At 41.2% G+C, this 13,234-nt stretch overlaps 1 protein-coding gene across 2 annotated transcripts in view; it reads left to right on the forward strand.

The window, feature by feature from the left end:
- zbtb5 (zinc finger and BTB domain containing 5) overlaps positions 1-6,766 on the forward strand; it is a 34,141-nt gene extending 27,375 nt beyond the window's left edge. For both annotated transcript variants that reach the window (XM_072589567.1, XM_072589577.1), the window contains exon 2: positions 2,740-6,766. In XM_072589567.1, the coding sequence (XP_072445668.1) occupies positions 2,744-4,795 (2,052 nt within the window). In that variant the 5' untranslated portion in view covers positions 2,740-2,743 and the 3' untranslated portion in view covers positions 4,796-6,766. The remainder of the gene's footprint in view (positions 1-2,739) is intronic.
- The last annotated feature ends 6,468 nt before the right edge of the window (positions 6,767-13,234 follow it).

The following is a 13,234-nucleotide window of genomic DNA, read 5'->3' on the forward strand; positions in this document are numbered from 1 at the left end:
TTTATATAAATGATGAAAAGTAGTGATCCAGCACCAATCCTTGCAGCACACCACTGGTCACAGGCCCCAGTCTGTAAAACAACCCTCTACCACCACCCTCTGTCCCCTACATTTAAAGCCAATTTTGTATCAGAATGGCTAGTTCTCCCTGTATTCCATGTGATCTAAGTGTGTTAACTAGTCTACCATGCGGAACCTTGTTGAACACCTTGACTGAAGTCCACATAGACAATGTGCACTGCTCTACCTTCATCAACCTTCTGTGTCACTTCTTCAAAGAAACTCAGCCATGCCAGTGGAACACAATGTCCCATGCCCAAAGCCATGTTGAGTATCCTGAGTCAGCCCTTCCCCTTCTAAATGCATGTAAATCCTGTCCCTCAGAATACTCTCCAACAAGTTTGCACATTCTCCCCGTGTCTGCGTGGGTTTCCTCCGGGTGCTCCAGTTTCCTCCCAGTCCAAAAATGTGCAGGTCAGGTGAATTGGCCATGCTAAATTGCCCTTAGTGTTAGGTGAAGGGGTAAATGTAAGGGAATGGGTATGGGTGGGTTGCTCTTCAGAGGGTCAGTGTGGACTTGTTGGGTCGAAGGGCCTGTTTCCACACTATAAGTGATCTAATCTAATCTAAACTTACCCACCACAGATGTCAAGCTCACCGGTCTATAGTTCACTGTCTTTTCCTTACTATCTTTCTTAAACAGTAGAACCTCATTAGCCACTCTCCAAGTCTTCCGGACCTCATCCATGGCTCTCAATGATACAAATATCACAGCAAGTGGCCTAGCAATCTCTTTCCTAGCTTCCCACAAAGTTCTAGTATACACCTGATCGGGTCTCAGGGATTTAAACACCTTCATGCATTTTAAGACATCCAGCACCACCATCTCTGTTATATGGAGACTTTTCAAGATATCACTATATATTTCTCCAAGTTTACTAGCTTCCAAATCCTTCTCCACAATAAATACTGATGCAAAATACTTGTTTAGTTTCTTACCATCTCCTGCGGTTTCACACATAGACAGCCTTGTTGATCTTTTTAAGGGGCCCCATTTTCTCCCTAGGTACTTTTTTTTGTCCTTAATGTATTTGTAGAATCTCTTAAGATTTACCTGAACCTTATTTTGCCCTCCCTAATTCCCTCTTGAAATACAAGGGCAGTAAGAGAATACCCATGAGGGATTCACTCAATCCCAGCTGTCTAAACCTGCTATATGCCTCCTTTTGTCTTGACCAGAGCTTCAAATTCTCTAGTTATCTAGCATTCCCTACAGCTACTAGCCTTGTCGTTCACACTAACAGGAGCATAATGCCTCTGGACTCTCATTATCTCATTTTTGAAGACCTTGTAACAAGCCAAAACATTTTCAAGTATGAAACAAAACTATGAGAATAACAGTAGATGTTCTCGTCAATCCACTGATTTCCAGTTGACTAGATTCTGAAGGAAGGACCTCAACATTGGAAACGTAGAGAATCATAAAGCTATTAACAGTAATTTCGGGATTTGTTCCCCTGTGCATTGACAGGCTCAGCAGCCATCCTCTGCTTTCTGTTGATTAGCCAATCCCCTTTCCAAGCTAATAAATTACTCCTAACCCCTTGTGTACTTACCATGGTGTCAGGCTAGGTGCCTGTGCTGACTCCTTTGTTCCATAAAGAGGATGAATGTACTGAGAACCTCTGCTGATTATTGAGACATTGACTGTTTAGAATCATTATTATGACCACTTGGAAAAGGCCACATCATAGGTTTTGTTAGCTGCAGCTGAGCTGATTTGTAAGTTTTTTTTTAAAAGAAGAAATTAACAAAAAATACAATTGACTGGCTGAGGTGCTTTTTTTATTTGTGATAAATTTAGCTTCAATATTGGCTGACGAGTGCAGATGAACATAATTGCATTTGACTGAATGTACAGGAGGAAAACAGTTCTCTGACTACAAGTAGGTAAAATATCTATTTAAAATTTGTGAGAAGATTTGTAGCTCGCCACTTGTAGCGTGTTGTTGTGGTTCTCCGGCTGGAGGAACGATCATAGAAGCGCTTCACAGGAGGCTCCCAAGCACTAGGATGTCACCTAGACAGGGGACGAAACGTTTGCAATACAAATTCCCAGCTTGGCGAACAGAACCACAATATCTATTTAAAATACACGCAGAAATATTCAAGATGCTACAGTGCTTAGTGCGTTGTAATTGAGGTAGTGAACATTCAACGACAAATCAAGATGCAGCTTTTCCTTTCCAAATTAGATTTCATAGAAGGAGCTATTAGTGTAGAGAAACAGATATGTATTTTCTCTTGTTGATAGTCATCTTGCACATTTATGAAATAGAGAATCAGAGTTGTTTTGTTTCTGTACCATCTTGGCTCATAGCAAGCATTGTAATAACATAACCTGGCAATGGAAAACAACTAATAGCTTTGCTATTGCAAGTAATCGCTCCTGTCAGTGAGTGGATTTCTTCACTTCAAGATTTGGAACAATAAATCAAATCATTAAGTACTTGCGATAATTAAATTTAGTTTTATATTCCTTATAAAAATCTAAGACAATTCTGTAGTTTTAACATATTCTCTATTAGTATTCACTAACTGCAAGTCAATAAATGATTGATTACAAACAAGTTTCATCCCAAAGCAAAATTATGAACTGGGAAATGATGACTGCTACAAATGGGGGGGGAAGAGGAGGAAAGAGAAAACCTATCACTGGCTTTCTTTCTGTTTTAACAGGGTCATGGATTTTCCAGGGCATTTCGAACAAGTCTTCCAGCAGCTGAACTATCAGCGGCTTCATGGGCAGCTCTGTGACTGTGTGATAGTTGTTGGGAGCCGTCATTTCAAAGCCCATCGCTCTGTGCTTGCGGCATGCAGTACCCACTTTCGTGCCCTCTTTACTGTTCCAGAGAGCGATCAATCACTGAACATGGTTCAGCTCGACAGTGAAGTAGTTACAGCCGAAGCCTTTGCCGCCCTTGTTGAAATGATGTACACATCCACGCTGATGCTCGGAGAGAGTAACGTTATGGACGTGTTGCTGGCAGCTTCCCACCTTCACCTGAATTCAGTCGTTAAGGCTTGCAAACATTACTTAACAACGAGGACTGTACCTATGTCTCCTACAAGCGAAAGGCTTCAGGAACAAAATGCTCGGATGCAGCGGTCCTTTCTGCTTCAGCAGTTGGGTTTGAGCTTAGTAAGCTCTGCCCTCAGCTCCAGTCAGGGAATAGATGAGCAAGTCAATGTGAACTCATCACTCCGCCATCACTTGGAGGATCAGTCAACTGCATTTCCTGTCCAGCGGTTGCAGAAAAGGAAGGCCATTCCTGATGAAAGATCAAAGAAAAGGATGAGACCTTCCATGGATGAGTCTATCATCACTGAAGAAACATCAGAAAATGGACAAGCTGTAGTGCACACATGTGAGGAATTATTTACACCAGACTCCCTGAAGCTGGGAGATGGTTCTAAAACTGATGCAGCTGTTGAAAACAATGTGGAAAGTGCTATCATATTTGAGCAGGCCTTCAGCACTCCAGAAGATAACCAGGTGCCCAGTCAGTCAGATAACAGTGCAGTAGGCCATTCTCAAACATCCATGGCTTCTCAAGCGGTTCACGTTGAAACTGCTTTTAATCAAGATTCCGCTAATGAGAAGTCAGATTTCCACTCTGAGAGCACGGAACTTCACGTGAATGGAAATGAGGAGCAGGTCCGAATTGTTGTGAAAGCTGAACCATTGAGCTCACCTGATCCCCAGGATGAGGCCAGTGATGTTGCCTCACAGGCTGAAGGTAGCGAGTCGGTAGAGGTGGAAGGAGGGATGCCTGGCGCAGAAAAACTGGAGCTTAGCCCAGAGAGCAGTGACCGGAGTTTCTCTGATCCCCAGTCCAGTACCGACAGGGTTACAGACATACATATGCTAGAATCTGCAAACACTGACTCAAAAACTCCATTTCACATTTCCACCTTTTTAAATAAGAACCGAACAAATAGCTACAGTGGAGGTCAGAACACTAATGACAACATTCCGAACACAACAAGCGATGGCAGAATAGAAAATGAGGCTACTTATTTAATGGGTTCGGTGCCTGGCATTTCTGTTGGTGCCAACTCTTCAATTGCAGCAGCTCGATTGGAGAATCCATTTACTGATGGTTCCAATACTCATACTCATTTTATGCGACCCATGCATGACTTGCTGGGCCTGTCCTGTGGGCAGCCTTCCAGCTACAAAGCTGGGGGAGAACCATTCAGATTAGATTTTCCTAGACCTAGTTCTGGATTGCATTCATTATCCAGACAATCTATCATTTCATCGCGAGGAGGAGCCAGTAGTTTCCCAGGATATCGTCGCATTGCCCCTAAAATGCCCATTGTTACCTCAGTTGGAGATGCAAGCTCTGTTTCCCAGGATATTGGCTCAAACTCCCAGATCCGAATGTTAAACAGTACCGTTTCTGCTTTTGAGAATAATCATTCTTTGCAGTCAGGTCCTCCCCAGCTGACCCGAGCATCGGCAGACGTGCTTTCGAAGTGTAAGAAAGCCATGTCAGAACACAATGTTTTGGTAGTGGAAGGTGCCCGTAAGTATGCCTGTAAAATCTGCTGCAAGACTTTTCTAACATTAACAGATTGCAAGAAACACATCCGTGTCCACACAGGAGAAAAGCCCTATGCTTGTTTAAAATGTGGGAAAAGATTCAGTCAGTCGAGCCACTTGTACAAGCATTCCAAAACAACCTGCTTGAGATGGCATGGCAGCAGCCTGCCAACAACTCTCCTTTGAGATTAGACTTTCAGTGTGACTGTGTTCATGTCTCTAAAGGATCGTTAGATCTTTTTAAAACAATGTGGTTTGTAAAATTAAAGAAGAAAATAAGAATTTTCACTTGATTAACAGCAAAGTGTCAGTAGGGTGCTGAGTTCAGAGCAACTGAAATTTTGTAGAATTTAGTAACTGTATATATGTACTGCACTTTTATATGCTCTTAAGCAGTTCTGTTTTGGTAGTTGCACAATAACGCAAATCTGCCAAGTGATTAGTACAGAGTTGTCTGTTTGTGTATCTTTCAAAAGTTTAGCTTGTGTTTTATTTCTTAAAAATATTTAAAGAAGGAAACCAGTAAGCCAATTTTGTCAATTGTTGTGAACCCGACTAATTATGTGGGAGGGTAGAGGTTTGAATCTCTCTATCTACCAATGAGCAAGCCTTTCATAACCACACCATTGTGCGGGAGAACTCCTCCAATGTAAGTGCATGAAATGTTTGAGGGTATATCCTTCAGTTCCTAAAATGGTATTCATATACTACCTAGCACCATCACCAGCCGAAGGTCATTAGTCCGTAGTATTGTTAAAACATCCAGGTGTGTAAAGTATTGCAAAATCAAGATAGTAAATAAAGAGAACTATCCTGGAATCTGGCTGATCAGAAGTGAAGTGAACCTTCTTGGGACTATGCTTGATGATACCAAATTGTCCACAATTTGTCACTATCTCTTTATTGGTGTTGGACAGGGGCATGCTTGTGTAACAAGTTATTGAACTTGTAGACACGCATGGAGAAATCTATTATTTATCCCATGTGACTTCTAAGCGTAAGCTATATCACTTTTACACCAGGCACAGTTTGACCAGTCAGAAGGACAAATAAATGCATGCATACATTCACTTTCTTCATGAGCCAATAGTTTCCTAACTTTCCAGCTCTTGCTACTGGTTCTGAGCTCCTGAATCCACTGTTGATCCTATTTACTTTAAAGCTCATGTTGACTCAGAGTGCCATATCACAAAGTCCCTTTCAATATACCAAACAGCCATCAATTGTGGACAAGATGTTGCTTTGAAGATTAGTCTATTGTGAATGACTTGAATTTGTGTTACTGGGTGCAGACAGATTGAAGTATCTCCATCTACCTTTCACAAGCACAAAAACTATTCATCCAAAACTTCAAAAGAAAATTTGCAGTCATTAACCCATTTAGTCCAACTTTCTTTTGAAAGAATGGTCTTCATTATCAAAATCAAAGAGACTTAGCTTGTCGAGTAAAACTAAATACCGAGTGTTTTGGTGTATAAATTGCACTTTTGAGACAGTAATTTTGACTATGTAAGATAATGACTACGCTGGTCAGTTATACAGTATACTTTTGGTCTGGAATATTTATTCAGACTTCCAAGTGCAACAGTTGTTCAGGATATTATTGGAAGTTTATGGATGCCAATGTGTTCTCTACGGGTTTCTAAAAAAGATATGGTTCTCTTGAAAGTTGGCATTAATTTAGTGCACAGCACTCTGAATATACGGTGTCCTTATGAAAGTTTCAAATCTTTATTTTAACCACGAGAAAATTTATGTGGAGCGCCCCGTAAGTTTTTATTATGAGTCAAGAAATATTTCAGTATTTAGATACGGAAGCTCTCAATTACAATGTGAAGATCAGGCAGAATAGCAGCACCTTTTTCAGCCCATCCAAAGTTTCAGTTGAATCAATCCTCTATCAAAAGTTCTGAGAAGCTGAAATAGTGTAAAAGGCATATTTATTCGATTAGGTTGTGTGAAGAGCCTTACACTACCAGTTATCCTGACTAAACTGGTACGCCAAAAAATTGCAATGGAATGGGACTGAAGAAATAATGGTAAAAACACTGTCAAAGTATTATTGTGTAGCATAAAGTAATTTTGTACACTAGATACCAGTCTCTGTAAAAGGTCAATATACTATGTAACAAACAATAAAATTCATGTCCATTAAAACCTTCAGTTTGTAGAGAATATTATTTAAGATATGCTATTTTACATGAGATTCTTTACAGAGGTAGTGTAAAATAACATGATGCAATCCACAATGTCTCAAATACTTAACCACATTCAAATTCGTAAAACGAAGGAGAAATCAGTCAAGCAAAGATGAGTTTAAATTTAATTATCTAATTCGCTAAATGGAGTGTGAAGTTATTCTAAATTGCGTTAGTTTAGTGTAAATATTGATTTATCACTGTGATAAGAATGGTTTAACACAGTTCGTTATTGCAATGGTATTGTAGAACCTGCAGGTTCTTGGCTCCCAGTGTTAGCTAATTGATTTTTTTTTAAAAGAAAAGGAAATGCCCTACTATTCTAACAACAATACTGTGAAGTTTGGTGTGCAGGTTATTTGAGAGGTGAAATTGCAGAACGGAGCATTCAATTTCATAGTCTTTTGTATCCCCAAAGTGCTTCACACCAACTAACTACAATCACTTTTAGAGTCAGAGATGTACAGCATGGAAACAGACCCTTCAGTCCAACGCATCCATGCTGACCAGATATCCCAAGCCAATCTAGTCCCGCCGGCCAGCACCTGGCCCATATCCCTCCAAACCCTTCCTATTAATATACCCACCCAGAAGCCTTTTCAATGTTGCAATTGTACCAGCTTCCACCACTTCCTCTGGCAGCTCATTCCATACACTTACCACCTTCTGTGTGAAAAAGTTGCCCCTTAGGTCCCTTTTATATCTTTCCCCTCTCACCCTAAATCTATGCCCTCTAGTTCTGGACTGCCCCACCCCAGGGAAAAGACTTTGTTTATTTATTCTATCCATGTCCCTCATAATTTTGTAAACCTCTATAAGTTCACCCCTCAGCCTCCAAAACTCCAAGAAAAGCAGCCCCAGCCTATTCCCTATGCCTCAAATCCTCCAAATCTGGCAACATCCTTGTAAATCTTTTCTGAACCCTTTCAAGTTTCACAACATCTTTCCGATAGGAAGGAGACCAGAATTGCATGCAATATTCCAACAGTGGTCTAACCAATATCCTGTACAGCTGCAACATGTCCTCCCAACTCCTGTACTCAATACTCTAACCAATAAAGGAAAGCATGCCAAATGCCTTCTTCACTATCCTATCTACCTGCGACTCCACTTTCAAGGAGCTATGAACCTGCATTCCAAGGTCTCTTTGTTCAGCAACACTCCCTAGGACCTTACCATTAAGTGTATAAGTCCTGCTAAGATTTACTTTCCCAAAATGCAGTACCTCACACTTACCAAAACTAAACTCCATCTACCACCTCTCAGCCCATTGGCCATCTCATCAAGATCCTGTTATAATCTGATGTAACCTTCTTCGCTGTCCACTACACCTCCAGTTTTGGTGTCATCTGCAAACTTACTAACTGTACCTCTTATCCTCACATTTGGTGGGAGAGCTTTCTGATTATTTTGATATGTTCAAAAAAAAAGCAAAGAACCAAAAGATATTTTTCAATGTGGATAAGGCAGCGGTCAGATGAAATATCATTCCTCACCTCCTCACTGCACTGAGGTCATTTGGCATTCACTAACTACTTGCAATGAGTGCTTACATCACTAGAGCACACACCAATTGCCATTCCAACATAAACCTGCTGACTTCACTAACAGCGATATCAGGTCATTCTAATATTTAAAAAATCAACAATGATTTAACAAAATAAATACTAGGGTTAACAAAATAAATAAGATCTGCCAGAATTTTCAATAGTGTTTGCCTATTGTGGTTCCATTGAATTTTCTAGAAAAAAATCACAAGTCTTCACAAAACCATAAAGTGCTGGTTAGGCCACAACTGGAGCACTGCATGCATTTCTGGTCACCACACAATGGGAAGGATGTGATTGCACTGGCGAGGAGATTTATTAGGATGTTGCTTGGGCTGTCAGTTCTGAGCTACAGGGAACGATCGGAAGAGCTGGAGTTCCGGATAGAGGAATACAAGATTATGAAAGCCATAGATAAGGCAGATAGGAAGGCACTTTTTTTCCCGTTAGTAAAGGGTTAATTAGCTAGGGGCACAGATTTAAAGTAAGAGGTAAAATGCTAAGTCAAAAGACAAGGAGAAATCTTCTCATCCAGAGGATGGTGAGTGCCTCACGACTTGAAAGGATGGTTGAATCAGAAACTCTCAACATTTAAGCAGCATTTAGATATTCACCTGCATTACCACAGCCTCCAAGGCTATGGGCCAAGAACTAAAAAATGGGATTACTGTAGTCAAAGCTTTGTTGACCAGCGAAAGCATGGGCCAAATGTCCTCATTCTATGTAGGAAACATGTATGAGTCATCGTTCTTGTTAAGGCTGTTTAGCAGGAACTCTACAGTAAAAATATTGAAATATTTCAAAGAGATGTTATTTCCCAGAGAAAGAAAGTGCCTGGTAAATATTTTCCACTCAGTCTGACACTCTCAACGCACCAATGTGAATCCAATCAAAACTGTAATAAGAGTGACACACGCTATTCTTGTTTTTATCCCATTCCTAACTGAGGTTTCCCTGAACACTTATTCAAGTTGAAAGTGCATCTTTTAGATGAAGCATCACACAGACTCCACCTGTCCCCTCTGGCAGGTCCACCTAACTCCCACTGCACGATGTTGAAGAAAAGCTGGGTAATTCTCTGAAATGGCCTGGTCAATATTTATCCCTCAGCCAAGGGAAGTGAAAAAACACAATAGATTATTAATTGGTCATTAGGCCATTCCTTTCGGTGGGGTCTGTGGGACATAAACCAACTACAGCATTGCTCATACAGAGGTCACTACAGTCATTAGGCTCTGAGATGTCCCAGGGTTAGGAGATTGCTGCATAAGTGAAAACTTTCTTCAAACTCAATTCCACTTCCATTACATATGAATGCTCTGAAGATACCATACCTAGTTATACTCCAAAAAAGATATTTCCTGTGCGCACATGCTCTTATAGGGCATTCCTCTTATCAATATTATAAGTAAAACATTAATCCGTTTAAAATAACTGGACTCGTTAGGATTTTTTTTTCAGACCTGAAGATTTCAACCGGTGGATTTTCTGCTTCAGTGTTAGCAAGGGACTTCTGCAAATAACGTAGCCCCAGTTGCATTGTTTAAACAAGCAAATCAGAGAGGAGGTGACCTTTAACACAACTCCAGTCCCCAGCCAACATCTGAAAGCAGTAAAACATTTGTGGAAGAAGCTGCAATTTCCTCTAAATCATCAGGTTACGAAGTCAGAAACAAGGCCACGATAGGGCACTCTCACTGAGGAGACAGAGGAGGGGGCTGGTGAGGCATTTCACTCAGAGTACCTCAGCCACAGGGCACTGCACCAACTCTGCCCGATCATACTCATTACCCCGGACAGTTATTACACACACACACAGCGCCCTACATTATTGTCACAGCATTCACTACCACTCGACTTGAAAGTTCTTTTTCCCCCAACACCAGTCGATCAAAACTTGCACAATGCAGCCCCGCGCATTCATTGGTATTTACGATTTAAAGTTGCACCAATTTCCTAATCTCATCCAATTAAAAGGAAGGGTATTTTTCTGTTAGATACAACGCCTAAAGTTGAGCTTTTAACCCACCTGCCCAGACACCACAGCACAGTGTGTTAGTGAAGGCTGCTTCTCCATGGGACGGAGCTGACTGCAGTCACCTCCTGGAAGAGTTCGCTGTGTGAATGGTTGTATCCTGTCTGTCGAGGAGACCCTGGGCTGTGAGAGAGAGAGAAAAGAGAGTAGGCTGCAATGTTGAGAGCCTGAATCAGTGCCAGACCCCTGCTCAGCCTGTGGACGGGGCAAGGTCCCGGAATAGCCTTCAGCACAGAAAGATAACACCTTCCAATGTTATCGATGAAAAGGTAAAAGACGGATAGTGACTAATCGTAAGTGGCAACCGATACACTTTTCACATGTAGTCAAATAAGTAGTGATAATAAAGCTAATTCAGTTCTCGTGTTCCTCTAAGACCCTGGCCGACGTGGTGATCCGAAAGGACGTTATTATATTATCCTCCTCCCAGGATTTACTGAAAATTGTTCAAACATCGCTTGCAGTGAGTTGAATCACAACCCTAGACATCCCTATGTGACCACAGAACACTTGGCTGCCAAGTTTGCCTCATCCAATTTGTGTAATAGAAACCTGTAGACAATAATTGCATTCCTTATCACCTCTCCCTATCACGTGGAATTGTGCCTTCAGTTGTGTAACAGAATTCCATCAAGATCGATCTTAAATAAACCACATTGACAAAACACTTGGTCATCTATTCAGATGCTGTTGCTTTGAGTGTTCACCTTTTCCAGACAGACTTAAACTATCCCACCTGTCCATCTTCCATCCCACCTATCTGCACCACACTCCACTCTGAACTATCACCATCACCCCCTCACTTACATCTACCTATTGCCTTACTGTGCAGTATTGTGCCAATACAGGACCTAATTGTAAGAAATTACATTTTTCAGCATATTATGAAATTCTTATGGAGTTGCTAGGCATTGCACTCTGCACCCTGGTGGAAAATTTGTCTTCAGCTGGAGAAAATAGTCCTTAAATGTTGAGGTTTCCTGGTTCAGTCTGCCATTTTAACATTGAGGTCAATAGGATTGCATCTTGTACCCTTTTATCTCTATCCAGGACAAGCTAGTAAATGGCTCCCAGTAGAAGATAAACTAAAAGATTACTGAGCTAAAGAGTGATGGAAGAAATGGGGTGGTGCCTGGTTTTGGTAATTTATGCCTTGAGCTATAATAAATGGAGTGCTAGGTTTTATCCTTCAACTAATATAGCTAAGCAGATTAATTGATCACTTAGCCCATTGCCATTTATGGAAGATGGCTATCAATGAATTGGCTGCTATGTTTATATACAAAATGACAGATAAGTACCCTTTTATTCTTTCCCCATTTGCTTAAAACTGATGCCCTCTAGTCCTCGATTCCCCAACCCTGGGAAAAAGACTGAGTGCATTTACCCTATCCATGTCTCGCATGACCGTATATACTCTCAGTCATGGAGTCACCTCAGTCTCCCATGCTCTGAAGAAAAAAGTCCCAGTTTGTCCAACTGCCCCCTATAACTCAGACCGTTGAAATCCTTAGAAATTTCTTCTGCACTTTCCAGTTTAATAACATCCTTCCTATAGTAAGGTGACCAAAACTGAACACATTAGTGCAAGTGCGGCCTCACGAATGTCCTGTACAACTGTGACATAACTTCCCAACGTCTATACTCAATGCCTTGATCAATTAAGGCCAGTGTGCCAACAGCCTTCTTCACTGCCCTGTCTGCTTGTGACTCCACTTTCAAATAACTGTGCACCTGAACTCCAAGGTCCCTCTGTTCCACTACACACCTTAAGGCCCTACCATTCACCATGAAACTCCTAACTTTATTTTACTTTCTAAAATGCAAGACCTCACACTTATCTATATTAACCTCCAGTTGCCATTTCTCTGCCCACTTCCCAGCTGATCAATATCCTGCTGCAATTTCTGATAACCCTCCTCACTGTCCACAATGCTGCCTATTTTAGTGTTTTCTGCAAACTTAATTATGCCTTGTATAATCTCATCCAAATCATTGATATAGGTGACAAACAGCAATGGGGGCCCAGTACCAACCAGAAGCACGCCACTAGTCACAGGCCTCCAGTCCAACAAACATCCTTTCACTATTACCCTCTGCTTCCTATCATCAAGTCAATTGTGCATCCCATTTGCCAGTTCCCCCTGGATTCCATGCAATCTACCTTCCAGAGCCACCTACCATGTGGAACCTTATCATCAAAGGCCTTACTGAAATCCATATACACTCCATCTACTGCCCTGCCCAAGTTAATCTTCCTGGTCACTTCAAAGAACACTAACAAATTTGAGAGGCACAATCTCCCATGCACAAAGCCATGCTGACTATTCCTGATCAAACCTTGTCTTTCCAAATGCATGTACGTCTTATCTCAGAATTTTTTCAAGTAACTTACAACAAATGTAAGATTTACAGGTCTATTGTTGCCAGGATTTTCTTTGTAGCCCTTTTTGAATAAGGGCACAATGCTCGTTACCCTCAGTCTTCTGGAACCTCACCCATGGCTAATGATGATCAAAAGTATCAGCCAGGGCCCCTGCAATTTTTCTCTAGCCTCTTGCTGTGTTCTTGAATATATCTAGTCAGCACCAGGAGATTTATCCACGTTCATACATTCTAATACATCCAACACCATCTCTACTATGATGTGGACTGTCCCCAAGATATGACCACTAACTTTTCTCTTCCTCCACGATAAACACAGGAAAAGTATTAATGGAGGACCTTCTGTGGTTCGACACATACATGTCCACTTTGGTCCTTGAGGGGTGCTATTCTCTCTCTCTAGAAATTCTTTTTCCTTTAAATATACTTATTCACCCTAATCTTCTCAGCCAAGGTTATC

Source organism: Chiloscyllium punctatum, chromosome 2 (genome assembly GCF_047496795.1).
Source record: "Chiloscyllium punctatum isolate Juve2018m chromosome 2, sChiPun1.3, whole genome shotgun sequence".
Taxonomy (NCBI): Eukaryota; Metazoa; Chordata; class Chondrichthyes; order Orectolobiformes; family Hemiscylliidae; genus Chiloscyllium; species Chiloscyllium punctatum.